The sequence below is a fragment of the Cebus imitator genome, unplaced genomic scaffold, assembly GCF_001604975.1.
Source record: "Cebus imitator isolate Cc_AM_T3 unplaced genomic scaffold, Cebus_imitator-1.0 Scaffold472, whole genome shotgun sequence".
Taxonomy (NCBI): Eukaryota; Metazoa; Chordata; class Mammalia; order Primates; family Cebidae; genus Cebus; species Cebus imitator.
This window is the reverse complement of record NW_016107787.1, coordinates 861,346-877,484: the sequence shown is the minus strand read 5'-3', so window position 1 is coordinate 877,484 and position 16,139 is coordinate 861,346. Positions and strand designations below refer to the sequence as shown.

The 16,139-nt window shown below is 41.9% G+C and overlaps 1 protein-coding gene across 1 annotated transcript; it reads left to right on the top strand.

The window, feature by feature from the left end:
* Nucleotides 1-1,051: 1,051 nt before the first annotated feature.
* PTGER2 (prostaglandin E receptor 2) lies at nucleotides 1,052-15,320 on the top strand. Its single transcript, XM_017512413.2, has 2 exons — nucleotides 1,052-2,136; nucleotides 13,650-15,320. The coding sequence occupies exons 1-2, from the start codon at nucleotides 1,294-1,296 to the stop codon at nucleotides 13,881-13,883; spliced, it is 1,077 nt and encodes a 358-aa protein (XP_017367902.1). The 5' UTR covers nucleotides 1,052-1,293; the 3' UTR covers nucleotides 13,884-15,320.
* Nucleotides 15,321-16,139: the final 819 nt, after the last annotated feature.

Here is a 16,139-nt window from a genome sequence, read left to right as displayed (position 1 = left end):
ACGTCAGCCCCATTTCCACGACTCTGCAATTATCACAATATGTGGTAGGAAACCGTTATTGTCAGCTCCAGTCTGAAACTGGCCACTTACCAATACACTGCCAGGAACAAGTCTTTCCGGATGGATACTATGTGGTTAACAGAACATGTAAAGATAAGCAGGTAAACAAAATATCAACATTTTCTTACAAGACTGGGCTTCAGGACAAAAAAGTGATGTGCAATGGTTTTCATGTTGTATCCACAAACAAATTCTGCACAATTACAAGAAACACTCTTTTTTTTTTTTTCTTTTTTTAATTGTTGCTTAAGTGGTTATCCGTTATGCTGTTGACATAGGAAAAGGCGAAATGCCAGTAACCGAATCAAAGCAGCAGTGCAACAGGCCGCTCGGTGGTGCGCATTGCATGGGTTGGTTCCTTGGATGGACAGACTTGCTTTACACTTCCTCCCAATTTTTGTCCCACCCTCTTAGTCTATCTATCTTCCAGGGAATGGTAAAACAAATCAAAACATACTGGTCTTACTTCAAGCTGTCTTTGGACTGTTATTCCCTTGTTCCACTCATTTCACGGGATTGGGTTCTCCTAACTTCATTGTTGGGTGAGTCGCTTTGCTTTCCTCATTGCCCCAATCTTCTGTACATTCTGCGCCGACCCCTCCAGTGCTCCTGCACTCGCTCGCAGCACTCTGCTGGGGCTTAACACTTCCCAGCCGAGGTCAGCTGCCTTGCGCGCTTGGAGTACCGGACCCCAAGGAAGCGAGAAACACCTCTCCTGCCGGTCGCGGGCAGCTCCCGAACACAAGCACCCCGCGTGCCTCTGCCCAGTACGGCGCCCAGTGGGTGCTCAGGCTCCTTCTCCGGCGCGCCCTAGGGACTCGGAACGCCCCCGCAAAAGTGACGCGTCCTGCCTCCCCGGCAGCTCGCGGACACTCACACTTGCAAGGCCCGGCCAGCACTTGTGGGCTCGTCCTCCCCCCCCCCCGCCATGGTGCGGGGGCGGAGACGACGGCTCCCCTAGCCTCTGGCTCCAAGCCCCAGCAGGCGCCGGTAGGCGGGTAGGCGCGGGAGCCTCGAGAGCGCTGCTCGGATGCAGCAGCCGAGCCACCACACTGCGCGCGGCGGTAGACCCAGGACCAGCCGCCGTTGGCGCGCTGGGTGCGAGAAGAGGACTCCGTATTTCCGTCCCTCCCCTTTTTCCTCTGAGTCTCCGAACGCTCCCGCTCTCAGACCCTCCTCCTCCCAGGTAAAGGCCGGGAGAGGAGGGCTCATCTCTTTTCCAGGCACCCCACCATGGGCAATGCCTCCAATGACTCCCGGCCGGAGGACTGCGAGACGCGACAGTGGCTTCCCCCGGGCGAAAGCCCAGCTATCAGCTCCGCGATGTTTTCGGCGGGGGTGCTGGGGAACCTCATCGCGCTGGCGCTGCTGGCGCGCCGCTGGCGAGGGGACGCGGGGTGCAGCGCTGGCCGCAGGTGCTCCCTCTCCTTGTTCCACGTGCTGGTGACCGAGCTGGTGTTCACCGACCTCCTCGGGACTTGCCTCATAAGTCCGGTGGTACTGGCTTCATACGCACGGAACCAGACCCTGGTAGCACTGGCGCCCGAGAGCCGCGCGTGCACCTACTTCGCTTTCGCCATGACCTTCTTCAGCCTGGCCACGATGCTCATGCTCTTTGCCATGGCCTTGGAGCGCTACCTCTCGATCGGGCACCCCTATTTCTACCAGCGCCGCGTCTCGCGCTCCGGGGGCCTGGCCGTGCTGCCAGTCATCTACGCAGTCTCCCTGCTCTTCTGCTCGCTGCCGCTGCTGGACTACGGGCAGTACGTCCAGTACTGCCCCGGGACCTGGTGCTTCATCCGGCACGCGCAGACCGCTTACCTGCAGCTGTACGCCACCCTGCTGCTGCTCCTCATTGTCGCGGTGCTCGCCTGCAACTTCAGTGTCATCCTCAACCTCATCCGCATGCACCGCCGAAGCCGGAGAAGCCACTGTGGACCTTTTTTGGGCAGTGGCCGGTGCGGCCCGGGGGCCCGCAGGAGAGGGGAAAGGGTGTCCATGACGGAGGAGACGGACCACCTCATTCTCCTGGCTATCATGACCATCACCTTCGCCGTCTGCTCCTTTCCTTTCACAGTAAGTCACTCCCTACGTTTCCATAGCCTGGCTCTGCTCAGCCTTCTCATGATTTCCCCTGATGCCCCCGCCCTTTCCATTGCCCTACAAAGTTTTTGCAACTTGTAAAAGTATGTCCTAATTTGTAAAGATCTATAGCCTTCCCCACTCGCTTCTCCTCTTTAGCCCACTTCCTTCCTCCCTCAATCCTGGCTTATGGGCCTTGCTAGGCTAGAGTTTCTTATACAGTAATACAGACCGTCCGAAAGGGAGTCCTGGGCCTTGGCTAAGCCAGCCAAACTCCTCATCCTAGCCCCGTGCAGTGTCCCTTTCTCACTGTTGCGTATCTTGGCTTAGTAATTGAGAAAGAGGCAGCCCCTTCCACCTTAGGATGGCTGTCACTGTTCCAGCCTGACTATATGGAGCTGCGGTTTGCTGCCCTGTACCTCTTACCCACTGATGCTAGCTCACTTGCCTTCTGTTCCTGCCAGGGCAAAATGTAGTACCCAACCCAAGCATTCCAGCTGCCACTGAAAATGGTCCCAGATGAGAAGGGTCCCTGTTGCAGAAGTTTAGAGATTTGCTTAAAAGTCGAACAAACATCTAGTTTATAAGTTTCCCAATTTATATTTTTGATTGTAACTCTTTGTGGCCATGAAAATTTAAAAACTATAATGATAACTAAAGGAAATGTTTGGAGGAACGCCTTCCTAAGCATTTGTCATCTCTTGCAAAACACCCTCTTAATGTCACTGTCAGAAATACACCCAGGTGATCTTCTGCTTACAGTCATGCACTTGATGAATACAAAGTCACATGCAGGAATGGCTGGTCCATCTCAGGAAGGGGAGAGTGGGGCTACCTGGGGAACTGAAGGACAGGAGCCCAAGTCCTGGCATCGTGCTGCCTTGCTTTGGGGCAACTTTAGCAGTTAGTTGGTGCTAACTAACTGCTAAATGATATTATGCTGTGAGTTTGAGTCTCTTAAAGTGTAACCTTTTAGCTGAGCCTGAAATATGTCTGAGAATGTGCTGGCCTCTTACTGGGGCTAGGAATTGGGAGTTGTGACAACTCCACTTCCTAATCTTCAGAAGAGCAAGGCTGACGCTGCAGCATCAAAGTAGTTAACAGTGACCCTCACCTGCCACAATCTTGGATAAAAGAAAAGATATGGGCAGTGCCTACTATTAATAGGTCTGACCTGTAAAAGCTGGAGGAGAAGTAACTTTTTCCTATCTCCTGCCTCCATTACTGCTTCTTATATCTTCATGTGCTCATCCTCCAGGATGGGAAAGGACACAGGGTCCCAAAAACCTGAATATGATTCTCTCCACCCCAGCACAGTTAACTCCCTTTCTTAGCTATGTTCTCTTCTCCCTGCTCCCCACTGCCCTCACCCTTCCACCCCATGCTCTGTCAGGGCAGAAACTGTTCTGAATTGGTAAGTTAAACTTTGAGGGAATGAGATGGAATATTCAAAGACGCCCTCTTATAAAACGAAGTCTGACTGTGGGAGGCTTCATCTCCCATACACTCTGAGCACAAAAGTTTGTGCAACAGAAACGCTGTGATGTAGAAACCCACATGGCTTATATTCTTTTAACTTATTTTACAGGTAGAAGCTTTTGATTACATTAGGAGCTAAATCAGCTTCTGGAGGTCAGGACTAGGATGCAGAGCATATATCTATGAAAGAAATCATTTCAGGTTCCACCAAACAGCTTTACATTCAGCTTGGGGAACAGAAACTATTCCTGAAACACTGTCTTACAGTGGTGGGAATTAGGATATCAGTTCTTAGAGTTTTACCTGTCATTTGTGAGTACATTTATAAAAATATCTGCACACCCCCCTCAGCTACTTAAATACCCTGGGAATGGGCTTGGGGTGATAACGGACTTGCAAAAATGATTTTTAGTCTCTTTCCTACATGAGCAAGAGTAAAAAGGTCTCCTCTTTGACCACGGCTGACCCACTGCATAAACTGTATTTTTTTAAAATAAAGGCAGTGGTTTCCAACAGCTTTCCCTGTTTTCAGGTAAATTGACCTTTTATCATGAGAACTCCATCACTGCCATATGTTTTTGTAAATTCGAATGTGTGTGTGTAGAGATATAGATATAGATATATAAATTTTTTGCCCTCCTTCAGTTAATATTAGGCTAAGGGCTGCTTCGGAGTTGCCAAATAGAAGGGACTTAGAGATAGAAGTCTGGCTAAAAGTTTTGAGGGAGTAGGAGCTTTGTTTTAAAGCTATATTTTTATTTAGATTTCCTGTTTGTGGCTTAGGGGGACCAGATGAAGACTATGAAGGGGCTTTAGCTCCCCCAAGCCACCCCTTAGCATTAACACTATCAGCAAATATTTTTTACTTTTGCATCGGCATATATTACAGCAGAGATTCCCAAAGAGCCAGAGAAAATCTCAGTGTGAACATAATGAAAAAGCCAGCCTCCCTGACTTCCTTTCTTGGAACTACCATGATACCATATCCAGATGAACTAGACACAAAGTGGCAATTTGAAGCATTGCCACCTCTTATCAAGAAAATTTATATTGACCACTGATGCATTTTATTTTGTCAATAGATTATTGAGAATGATTGCTGGCATCTTTCATTTACATAGCACTTCAAGCTTTACGAAGCTTTACTATCTTGATTTAAGTTATTTCTTGAAGGGCTTATCAGAAAATTCAAACTCATGGCTACTGTTTAGTTCATACATTCTGCTGTTCAGAATCCTTGGCATGTGCCTCCAAGGGAGGTTGCTTTTTTCTCCAAGTCCTTTTATTCTACTTGGCCTACATTAAAACTGTGATCAGAAGTGGCCTACTCCAATCTCTCACCTGAGGCAGGATCATTTCCACAAGTCCACATTTCTGTTTCTCTAAGGGAGTGCACATGATCAGATAGAAACCACAATGCAAGCCACAAATGGAATTTTAAATTTTCTAGTAGTCACATAACAAAAGGTAAAAAGAAACAGAGAAAATTAATTTAATTATGTATTTTATTTAACCCAATATATCGAAATTATCAATTTAAAATGTTACTTATGTAAAAGAATTATTAATAAGCTATTCCAAGAAAGTCTCTTCCTTGTGTCCCAGAAAATAGTAACAATCTACCCCAAGTCTTCCCAATCCTTCCACAGGATAACAGGCTGCTTTCTATGTCCCTTAAAAGTCAACCAAACCACTTGCAACAAGGAGAGCTGTACACATTGGGACATAGTCTATTCCACAACACTCCAGTAGTGGAGAGAGGAGGGGAATGGGTAAATTCAGAAACCTGGAACTACTAATGTCAGGCATTGTCCCAGGGTTTGGGCAGGTTGGAATTACTGCTTCCTTCAAAGATGTCAGTCTAGGGCATCCAAAATTTTGGAGGTAAAACTGTAAAAAACAATTTTTTTAAAGGCCCAGTGCCCTCAAGTGAAGTCAAGTTCAACCTCATATATCATTATTATCAACTCCAAAATAAAAATGCTAGTTTTTACATTAATCCATTATCTTCACAAAACCACAGGAAATAGTAAGATGATTTCTACGGAATAGATGAGGCAAATGACTCACCCTGTGTTCCACAGCTTGTGGGTGGTGGAACTGGGATTCAAAGCTAGGCAGTTTAAGACTGAGCCACTGAACCTAACCCTAACACTATCCAAGAGAAAGTACTCATTTCAGGGGTAACAGATGAGAAGATTAATCTAGGATTTCTTAAGAGAACTGTGAGAATGTTATAAATATTTGGACCACTTTGCCTCTAAATTCCAACTAGTTAGCTTTAAAAATAAAATGGCAAAGACCTTTTTTCTTCATGTCAGCTCAAGGGAGCTGAGCCAGGGCCAACTATGTGGTTCCCTTTCTTTTCTCCACAGACCTATGAAATAAAAAGCCGAGACCCAGATTCTAGGAGATTGGCTAATGTAAATTCTGGTCTAAATTAAGAAATAATCAGATTATCCCTCACATAAAATCTTTCATCGGAACACATAAAACATCTCTTAAGTGATCAAAAACCATGTGGTGTTTGGGAAATGACATTATTTTGGCTGTCCAATATGAAATTCTGCATGGAACCAACAACATACTCTAAACTGTTTATTCAATAAAGAGATATTGTATAAATTAATAAATTCCTCCTTATGCTAATCAACTATTGTCATCATTTTACAGAGATTAATAAGAAACTTTCTTTCTTCCCAAATGGAACAGAACACAGGAAATATAAGAGACCCCTATCTTGCCTCAGATACTGTTTGTGTCTTCATATCCAACTCATATCAAGCCCCTTTCTCACCACTCTTCTAATAGTAGACAGCTTCTGGCCATTTGAAACTGCTTTCCACATGCCATGAGGATAAAGTGCTTATGCATTTTTATTCAGTTCTTAAATTTCAAGAGTAAACCATTGACTCATTCTAAAAAGTTCTCCATCTTTAGAAATTCTTTAGGGTTATAACTTCTAGGTAAATCTGATTAGTGGAAATCTGATCTTTGCAATACAAAACAAACTCAAGTAAACAGTACTAGAGCTTCCTGTTCATTTCTGGTACTTGTTATGTAAAATATAACATGAATGGGGGTTAAAAAGCTGATATGACATTGGTAGATTACATACATGCAAAATATAATAATCCTGGTAGGAATGAAAAAGAACTCCAGAAATCTCTACGTATAACCACAATGAACTTTGCCTGATGATATTTTAAGTTGATGTCCACAAACAACTGGAAGGTCCTTTATAATTTAAGCATCAATAATGATGTGTTTGGCGATTTGTTGAGACAGTTTTAATATACATTATTATTATTATTATTATTTTGAGATGGAGTCTCACTGTGTCGCCCAGGCTAGAGTGCAGTGGCATGATCTTGGCTCACTGCAACTTCCGCCTCCCAGGCTCAAGCAATTCTCCTGCCTCAGCCTCCCAAGTAGCTGGAATTACAGGCAGCTGCCACTGTGCTCATGCCTGTAATCCCAGCACTTTTGGAGGCCAAGACAAGTGGATCATGAGGTCAGGAGTTTGAGACCAGCCTGGCCAAGATGATGAAACCCCATCTCTACTAAAAATACAAAAATTAGGCAAGCGCAATACACCTTATCTTTTAAGAGAAAGTTCCTCTATATAAGTGTTTTCACTTGACCTATTTTCTCCTTTGCCATTTGATATTATGAATGCTGATCTGAATAAAGACACAATTACACTGGTTTTAAAATTTTAAACAGAAAGAACCATAGTTCTTCCCCAAAAGAGAATTTGTGCATTATGCCTACACCTTTGGTCAAGTGGGTCCTCACTACTATCTCAGATGGTTTAGGCCAGGTCCTCAGCTTAAAAACAAACAGCTTCTGGGGATGGTATATTTCTTCTTTAGCATATCAAAAAACAATCACAGTATTAAGTTTACAAAAAGAATAGAAATGGTGAGACAGTGTTTCAGGAAGGCAATCAACAGGTCTCTTTCCAGCTAGAGGCTTAAGATCTAGTTAATCTGCAACTTGGTCTGCTCAGTTGGCTTCTCCTGACCTGTTTTGAAGTTTCTGACCCTCTACTCCCTGCCCTTACCTTGAGCTCAGGTTTATACTATCGAGGTGTACCAAGCTTCATTTTTCTGAGAATACTTTGCTGCCTAAAATTCCCCCTAACAGAAAACTAAACCTAAGAACCCTGCAGTTGGGACATATACATGATGGGAAGGGCCAGGGATCAGATAAGTACATTTAGAACAGGCTGAAAGTTCCTCTAGAGCTGGGTCCATAACCTGTGCTGCATGGACAGTACATGGATTTTCTGTCTGAAATCATCTGCAGAATGCTTATATGAGTTTATGTTTACATGTTTGTATGAGTCCTGGGTAGATGGTTCATAGTGTCCATCTTTTTGTCAGAGTTAAGAGCCACCATCTTGGAATAAATAGACCCAGAGCTCTATTTATTAGACATTAGCTCCTTTTTTATTTCCAGCTCTGAGCATTAGCTCCTTTTTTATTTCCAGCTCTGAGAAGCACAAGGCAAGGGAGATAAACATATAACAATCTATGCTTGCAATTTAGCTGTGGAAAAGTATGGAGGAAAAAGAAGTCCCAGAGAAAGCCAAGTAACTACTTAGAAATAGCCATGGCTGGGCATGGTGGCTCACCCCTTTAATCCCAGCACTTTGGGAGGCTGAGGCTGGCGGATCACAAGGTTAGGAGATTGAGATCATCCTGGCCAACATGGTGAAACCCTGCCTCTACTGAAAATACAAAAATTAGCTGGGAGTGGTGGTGCGTGCCTGTGATCCCAGCTGCTTGGGAGGCTGAGGCAGGAGAATCACTTGAACCAAGGAGTTGAAGGTTGCAGTGAGCTAAGCTCTCACCACTGCACTCTACCCTGGCAACAGAGAGACACTCTGTCTCAAAAAAAAAAATAGCCATGGACTGGGCATGGGGTGGCTCATGCATGTAATCCCAGCACTTTGGGAGGCTGAGGAGGCTGATCACAAGGTCAAGAGATCAAGACCATCCTGGCTAAATTGGTGAAACCCCATCTCTACTAAAAATACAAAAATTAGCCAGGCATGGTGTGGCGCATGCCTGTAGTCCCAGCTACTTGGGAGGCTAAGGCAGGAGAATCACTTGAATCCAGGAGGCGGAGGTTGCAATGAGCCGAGATCGCATCACTGCACGCCAGCATGGCGACAGAAGGAGATTCCATCTCAAAAAGAAATAGCCATGATTTTTCAGTCCATAAACAGGAACCGTGATATCCATAAACCTTTGTGACAGCTTTGAAGAGAAATCTCCAAACCCATAATGTGGTCAGACATTTGTGAATTTCATGCAAAGCATTACATTATAGGCTTTTAATGGATGGCAGCAGAGTGTGTAGTGGCTAAAAGCGAAGTTTGGTGTCCCATGGCTTCAGTTTGACTCCACATTTTCTCTACTTACCCAGACAGTGAAAGTAACTGATCTTCAAAGCAACTAAACCTTCATTTCCTTCTCTCTAACATGGGAATAATAATACTTTGCAGGTTTATGTAAATATTAAACAAAATATGCCTTATAAATTGCTTGGCTCCATGCCTACACACAGTAGGCGTTTAATAAATGTTAGCTGCTATCTCTAGGATATTCTATTTCCAAGAGAAAACTGGATTGTATATTGATGATATACAATCATTTCAGGAAATGAATTCTGAAAGCTCAAAGTCATTTGTTTGATTGACCAGGTCTAAGTGGGCCTTTTGTTTTTAAGTGTAATAAATGAATGATTTTAAACTGTTTCAGGTTTTAGATAAGGTTCTAAAGGGATGGCTCACACCCTGGCTGCACATTAAAATTGTCTGGAGGACTTTTCAAACCCTGATACCCATGTCTCAGCCTAGACTAATTAAGCGGGAGACTCTGGGGAAGGAAGCAATGCCTTAGAATATTTTTATGTATTTATGTATGTATTTATTTATTTATTTATTCATTCATTTTGAGGCAGAGTCTCGCTCTGTCACCCAGGCTGAAGTCCAGTGGTGTGATCTCGGCTCATTGCAACCTCAGGCCCCTAGGTTCAAGCAATCCTTTCCTTCAGCCTCCCAAGTAGCTGGGATTACAGGCGCCCACCACCACATCTGACTAATTTTTGTATTTTTTAGTAGAGATGGAGTTTCACCATGTTGGCCAGGCTAGTCTTGAACTTCTGACCTCAGGTGACCCGCCCACCTTGGCATCCCAAAGTGCTGGGATTACAGGCATGAGCCACCGCACACAGTCCATTTTTAAATCTCCTCAGGTGACTTCAATGATCAGCCAAATAAAGTCCTCATTTGCTCTAAAAATCTGAACCCACTTAGTAGTTGCATTAAAGATAGAAAAATAGCTCAAAAGTGGCACTGGTCAGTGCTAAAATGAAGTTTTCTGTGGGAGGCTGCTCCTATGCATGACAATGCTAAAATAGCACTAATTCTCATCTATGCCACTTTGTAAATGTCACAACAAGGCTCTACATTCTTAACAAAGCCCTGTAGAGATAGCCTGCCCTAAAGAATTAAAATTCACTTGACTCATTGGGATTAGCACTTGGTATTTTTCTCATAGCAAATATATTGGCAGTGCATGCAAAAAGATGGATAACTTCTACCAACCTCTGAAACTGAATTCCAGAATATCACTGACATACTATTAATTGTCTTATATCCTTGACATCTTTTAATTAAAAACTCAGGACTGGCCGGGTGCAGTGGCTCACGCCTGTAATCCCAACACTTTGGGAGGCCGAGGCGGGAGGATCACCTGTGGTCAGGAGTTCGAGACCAGCCTGGCCAACATGGTAAAACCCCATCTCTAAAACAACAACAACAACAAAAACTCAGGACTGCCTGGAGGGAGAGAAGAATGGGCAGTTATTGTTTAATGGGTACAGAGTTTCAATTTGGGATGATGAAAAAAATTCTGGAGATGGAGGTGATGGTTGTTGTTCTGTCTTCTTTTATGTTATAGCAGTCAAGTGCATCCATCCACAAGAGGAGACACAGGAGACATTCAGGAAAACATAGATATGGCGTACCACCCAGGGCCACATGAAAAGGCATCAGCTTCAGTCAGGAGACAGAGGGGCAGGAGGGAGGGGAGGACCTGGGCCAGGCCTTTATTGGATTTTCCACGAGAAAGGCAGAGCAGGGTAAACAGTTTAGAATTGGTTAGTTTGAATAATTTCAACAGCTCTAAGCTATAGAGGTGGTCCCTAATTGCCTGCTACCTGGCACTGGAATGACTGAAGCAGAGGAATAAATATTTTCTCTGGGTGTATGGGATAGATAGAAGAGTTCTGGCCCTGAATAGTTTAGTCTGTGTATCAAAGACATGCTCCCGGCCTAACTCTTCGCTATCTCTAAGAATTAGCCCCAGGAGGAGCAGTCTCTCCCCAGCCAAGAAGAATTTAAGATATTAAAACATAATATGCAGAAAGGTGAAAATATAAACAATATGATTGCACCACAATGTAACTGTATTTAATATATAGCTGAAAATGGCAAAATGGTAAATTTTATATTTATTTTACCACAATCTTTTTAAATCCCAGCATCCATAAGATCAAAAATATAGTAATCTAGGCAAAAGATAAGAACCAAAAGAAAAAAATGGGGAGGTAGAAGACAAAACTTACATCAAGAATTTTGAGGGTCACTAAAGTATGTCTCTTCTCCAAGTATAAAAGAAGGAACTGGCCAAGTATGGGGGCTCATGCCTGTAATCCCAGCACTACGGGAGGACGAGATGGGCAGATCACTTGAAGTCAGGAGTTTGAATCCAGCCTGTCCAACATGGTAAAACCCCGTCTCTACTAAAAATACAAAAATTAGCCAGGCATGGTGGCGGGCACCTATAATCCCAGCTACTCGGGAGGTTGAAGCAGGAGAATCACTTGAACCCGGGAAGCAGATGTTGCAGTGAGCCGAGATCACGCCACTGTACTCCATCCTGGGCGACAGAGAGACTCCGTCTTGGGGGAAAAAAAGTGCAAATTTTAAGCAATTCTCAAAATTACCCAGCATAGTAGATGAAAAGGAAAGGAAACAGTACAGAATTGCTTCATCCTCTAAAACCATTTTTCACTTCTCATTATTCTGTCACGCTCTAAAGACATTCAGGAACTCTGGTGTTGGTCATTCTCCCCTAAAAACCTGACTCATCTTAATGTGTGAAGCTGCAGCACTAGAGTCTATGCCTTTTCTGCACTTCTTAGTTGGCCAATTCAGTGTTAACATGTTCTCTGGCTAAACTAGATCATCAACTCAGCTGCGGGCCCTTTCTACAGAAGTGCTCAGTTACGCATCATGTGCACACGTATGAGTGCATATGTAATAATTAATGTGCTTTAATCTGTAGATCTACATGCATCATTATCCTGAATTTCTTACCTCCAAATCACTACTTTAATACACCAGCCTGTATAGTTTTCATCCAAAATAGTTTAACTGACAAAACTATTGCTCCATTGTGTCTCCTCACCTAGCTTTCCTCTTCTCGCTATAATCTGGGAAACCCACCATCAATTCTTCTTTTTCCTTACTCATTTGCCAAATCTTTTCTCCATTCCCTATGCCAAGATTCTCGGGCATAAACACCTATGGCTGCCAAACCTTCCTGCTCTTGTCCTAACATAAGCAAACCGAAGTTGACTACCCTTTGCCCTCTCTGCAATTTGCTTTGTATATCTAGTTGTCAGATGCCTGCAGAGTAAGTACTAGGAGAAAGGAAACAAGCTGCTCCTTCTTCTGTAGAAGGAGAGTGAAGAAAAGAGGGGATAGCTCTCTAAAACCATTGGTAAGAAAGACCCTGGAGTCTTATAAAGCAATGGTTTTAAATAGCTAGGTGTGATCCATCCTTGTTTTCCTCTTTTCCGTGAGCTCTGTGGAAACGTGATCTTTATCACGATGCACTATTCCGTTCCTTCCAACCAAGCAGATATCTGTCGCTCCCTAAATATCTAAGAAATCGTTTGAGAGCTGGTAGAGTTTGGTTCACAGATAAAGATGTGTCAGCTTTCCAGTGTTCAGGACATTGTTCTGAGGCCTTTGCTCTAATACAGGCCTGCATGTAGCACACAGTGAACACTGCACTGCCATCAGGAGAGTTAGAATTTGCATCCTAATTTAGCCACCAACCAGCCCTGGGTACTGGCGCAAATTACCTAATTTTCTATACCCCAGTGTCTGCATTTATAAGATGGAGCTAATAACAATGAATATTGTGGAACACTTACGATGTGAGCGCTGATCTAAGTAGCTTACACATATCCCTTCCTATCCTCCTTTCAGCAACTCTATGAAGTGGGTATGCTATTATTGTCACCCATTTTAAAGATGTGGAAACTGAGGCACAAAGGCTCATTATTAGTATCTTGCCTTTGGTCCCAAAACTGTATGCAGAGCTAGGATTCAAACCTAGTCCAATGGCCAGAACTCATACTCCCACTGAGGGTGCTCCATTGCAGACCCTGTCTCACTGAATTGTGATCATTAGATTTAGTATTTGGAAGTAAATCTAACATTTTATTAATTTTCCTGAAGTTCACTTCCCTGTCCGTTAAAAAGAGACAATCTATAATTTTCAGAGTTTCTATAAGGAGTAGAGATAAAGTGGGCTTAGTATCCAGAACAATTCATGACACATATATTAGGTTATTGATACATTGGAGCTACTAATATTATTGTTATTTATATTATTAAAATATTCTACTCCAGGTGACAAGAAAAGTTTATTTATTTCTCTCCATTCCCAATGACACCAGGACATTGTGCATGGTGTTAATGTTAATTGCATTCCACAGAAAACATGCTTTTCATTGAGTTCAAGGGGGAAAAAATACGTTCATTGTGTTACAGTTTACATAAGGAAGAAAGGTAAGATTCCTGCTCCCAACATTTCATTCCCCACCACTACCACAGACAAAACATGGTTTTGCTTTTAAATCTCAAGACATAATATAGGACTAAGGCTGTCCGCTGCTACGATGTGAAACTAACATTTTTCCCCTTTGCTTCTTTATAGATTTTTGCATATATGAACGAAACCTCTTCGCGAAAGGAAAAGTGGGACCTCCAAGCTCTTAGATTTTTATCAATCAATTCAATAATTGACCCTTGGGTCTTTGTCATCCTTAGGCCTCCTGTTCTGAGACTAATGCGTTCAGTCCTTTGTTGTCGGATTTCATTAAGAACACAAGATGGAACACAAACTTCCTGTTCTACACAGTCAAATGCCAGTAAACAGGCTGACCTCTGAGGTCAGTAGTTTAAAAGTTCTTAGTTATATAGCATCTGGAAGATCATTTTGAAACGGTTCCTTGGAGAAATGAAAACAGTGTGTAAACAAAATGAAGCTACCCTAATAAAAAGGAATATACAAACATTTAGGCTGCGGTCAAGGCTACAGATGTGCTGATAAGGCACTTCATGTAAAGTGTCAGAAGGAGCTATAAAACCTATCCTCAATAAGCATGGCACTTGGCCTTTGGAGGAACAATCAGCTGCATTTAAGATCTCATTGCCTTTTGATTTAAGCTTTCCTTTGAATGACAAAGCATGTGGTTTTGTAATTTGTTTAAAACCCCAAATAGTGACTGTATTTTCTATTTTAATCTTGCTACTACCGTTATAAACATTCCGTATACAGCCAGACCACATTAAACATCATAAGTATTCTCTAGAAGTTGATATGTGGAAGCAACCAACCTGCTGTCTTGTGATCACTTAATGAACCATTTATTTGAACAATGAAGTTGAAAATCATAGGCACCTTTTACTGTGATGTTTGTGTATGTGGGAGTACTCTCTCGTCACTACAGTGTTACTCTTACAAGAGTGAAGTCAGTTGGTTAACATCAGTTTTGTTTACTCATCCTCCAGGAGCTACACATCAACACGTCAGGTTATTTATTTTATAATGTCCGTTTGCTAACAGTGATCAAGAAGACTTGTTCTCTCAACAAGCAACAATAGAAATGTTTCAAGAGAGTTAATTCTCATTAATATTCTTTATCCTATTTCCAGGAGAGGATGTACGTGGCCATGTATAAAGCCAACTATTAGGATTAAAAACTGAAAAATCTGGTTCATTCTTCAGATATACTGGAACTCTTTTAATGTTGATATTGGGGCCATGAGTAAAATAGACTTTATAAGATGACTGTGTTGTACCAAAATTCATCTGTCTATATTTTATTTAGGAAACACGGTTTGACTCATATTATATGGGAAATCATGTAGCAGTGAGTCATATCTTAATATATTTCTAAATGTTTGGCATGTAAATGTAAAGTCAGCATCAAAATATTTCAGTGAATTTGCACTGTTTAATCATACTTACTGTGTAGACTCATCTGAAATGTTACAAAATAAACTATAAAACAAAAATTTGAAAACAATACTATTTTATGAACTTCCTCAAATAACATTTTGCGATTAATATAAACATAATATCTTTTAAATGAGATCAAAGTGGAAAAATTATATTTAATTTGGCAGATTTGTAAAGTGTGATTGTCAGGTTTTTAAAGTGTGGTTGCAAATTAGAGATTAAAATATTCATTATAATATTTGGTATTGGAAGATATTTTTTTTCTTTCAGTTTTTACCCTTTCAGTATGGTCTTTAAAATAGTAGAACCATCTTATTTTTTGCATAGTGTTATGATAGGATAAACATTTACTTAAAAAAAGAAGAGACGGATGCTCGTTTTCTCCAAAGTCTCATTGTTTATCCAAAACTATTTTCTTTAAGTAGTTATCAAACTAGATGATCACTTAGAATGATTTCAAACCAATCTAGGCAACAGTGTATTTTGATACAAACAATCTACGTCAAATCAGCTCTTATTTTTAAGAAGAATAAATAAGTGGTTGGCTTTTCTACAAATTTAAACAAGCCAGGCAAAATTTAACTCAACTAAAATCTGGACATGTAAATAAATCTTCCCTGTCCACCAGGCATTCTAAAGTTAAGAAATTATTCTACATGGAACTAATTAGGCCCATGGGTAATTCCTAAACATAAAATTCTGAAGTTGCTTTGAATCTAGAAGATTGATTCCTTTTATCAGATGACTTTTTTTTCTCCAGATGAAAATGTCAACAACAATTTTTCAGCCCACCTTACCACCCCCCTAAAATTCCAGAATAATGCCTGAGAACTGAAAACAAGAATGCAAAATTGGACATAATATCACTAGCAGCAACAAAATTATTCACTCTGGGAGCCCAAAGTATAAGAATTTAAGCCACTTATTTGAGCACTGGTATATATCTAGAACTTTGTTTCCTCATGTATTCCTGTTCCATGCACTGTGCTGAATGACTAAATCCTGGTATTTCATTTACACCAATATATATGTAGAAGAACTTGAAAGTCAAAATCCTCTGTAATAGTCATTACCTCCTATTAATAGCAATTTAAAGGTAACTTAGAAAAAAATTACTAAAATTAGATATGTAAATAATCCCTTTCTAAAAATTCTATCACATTAGACATACCTGTTTAAGTT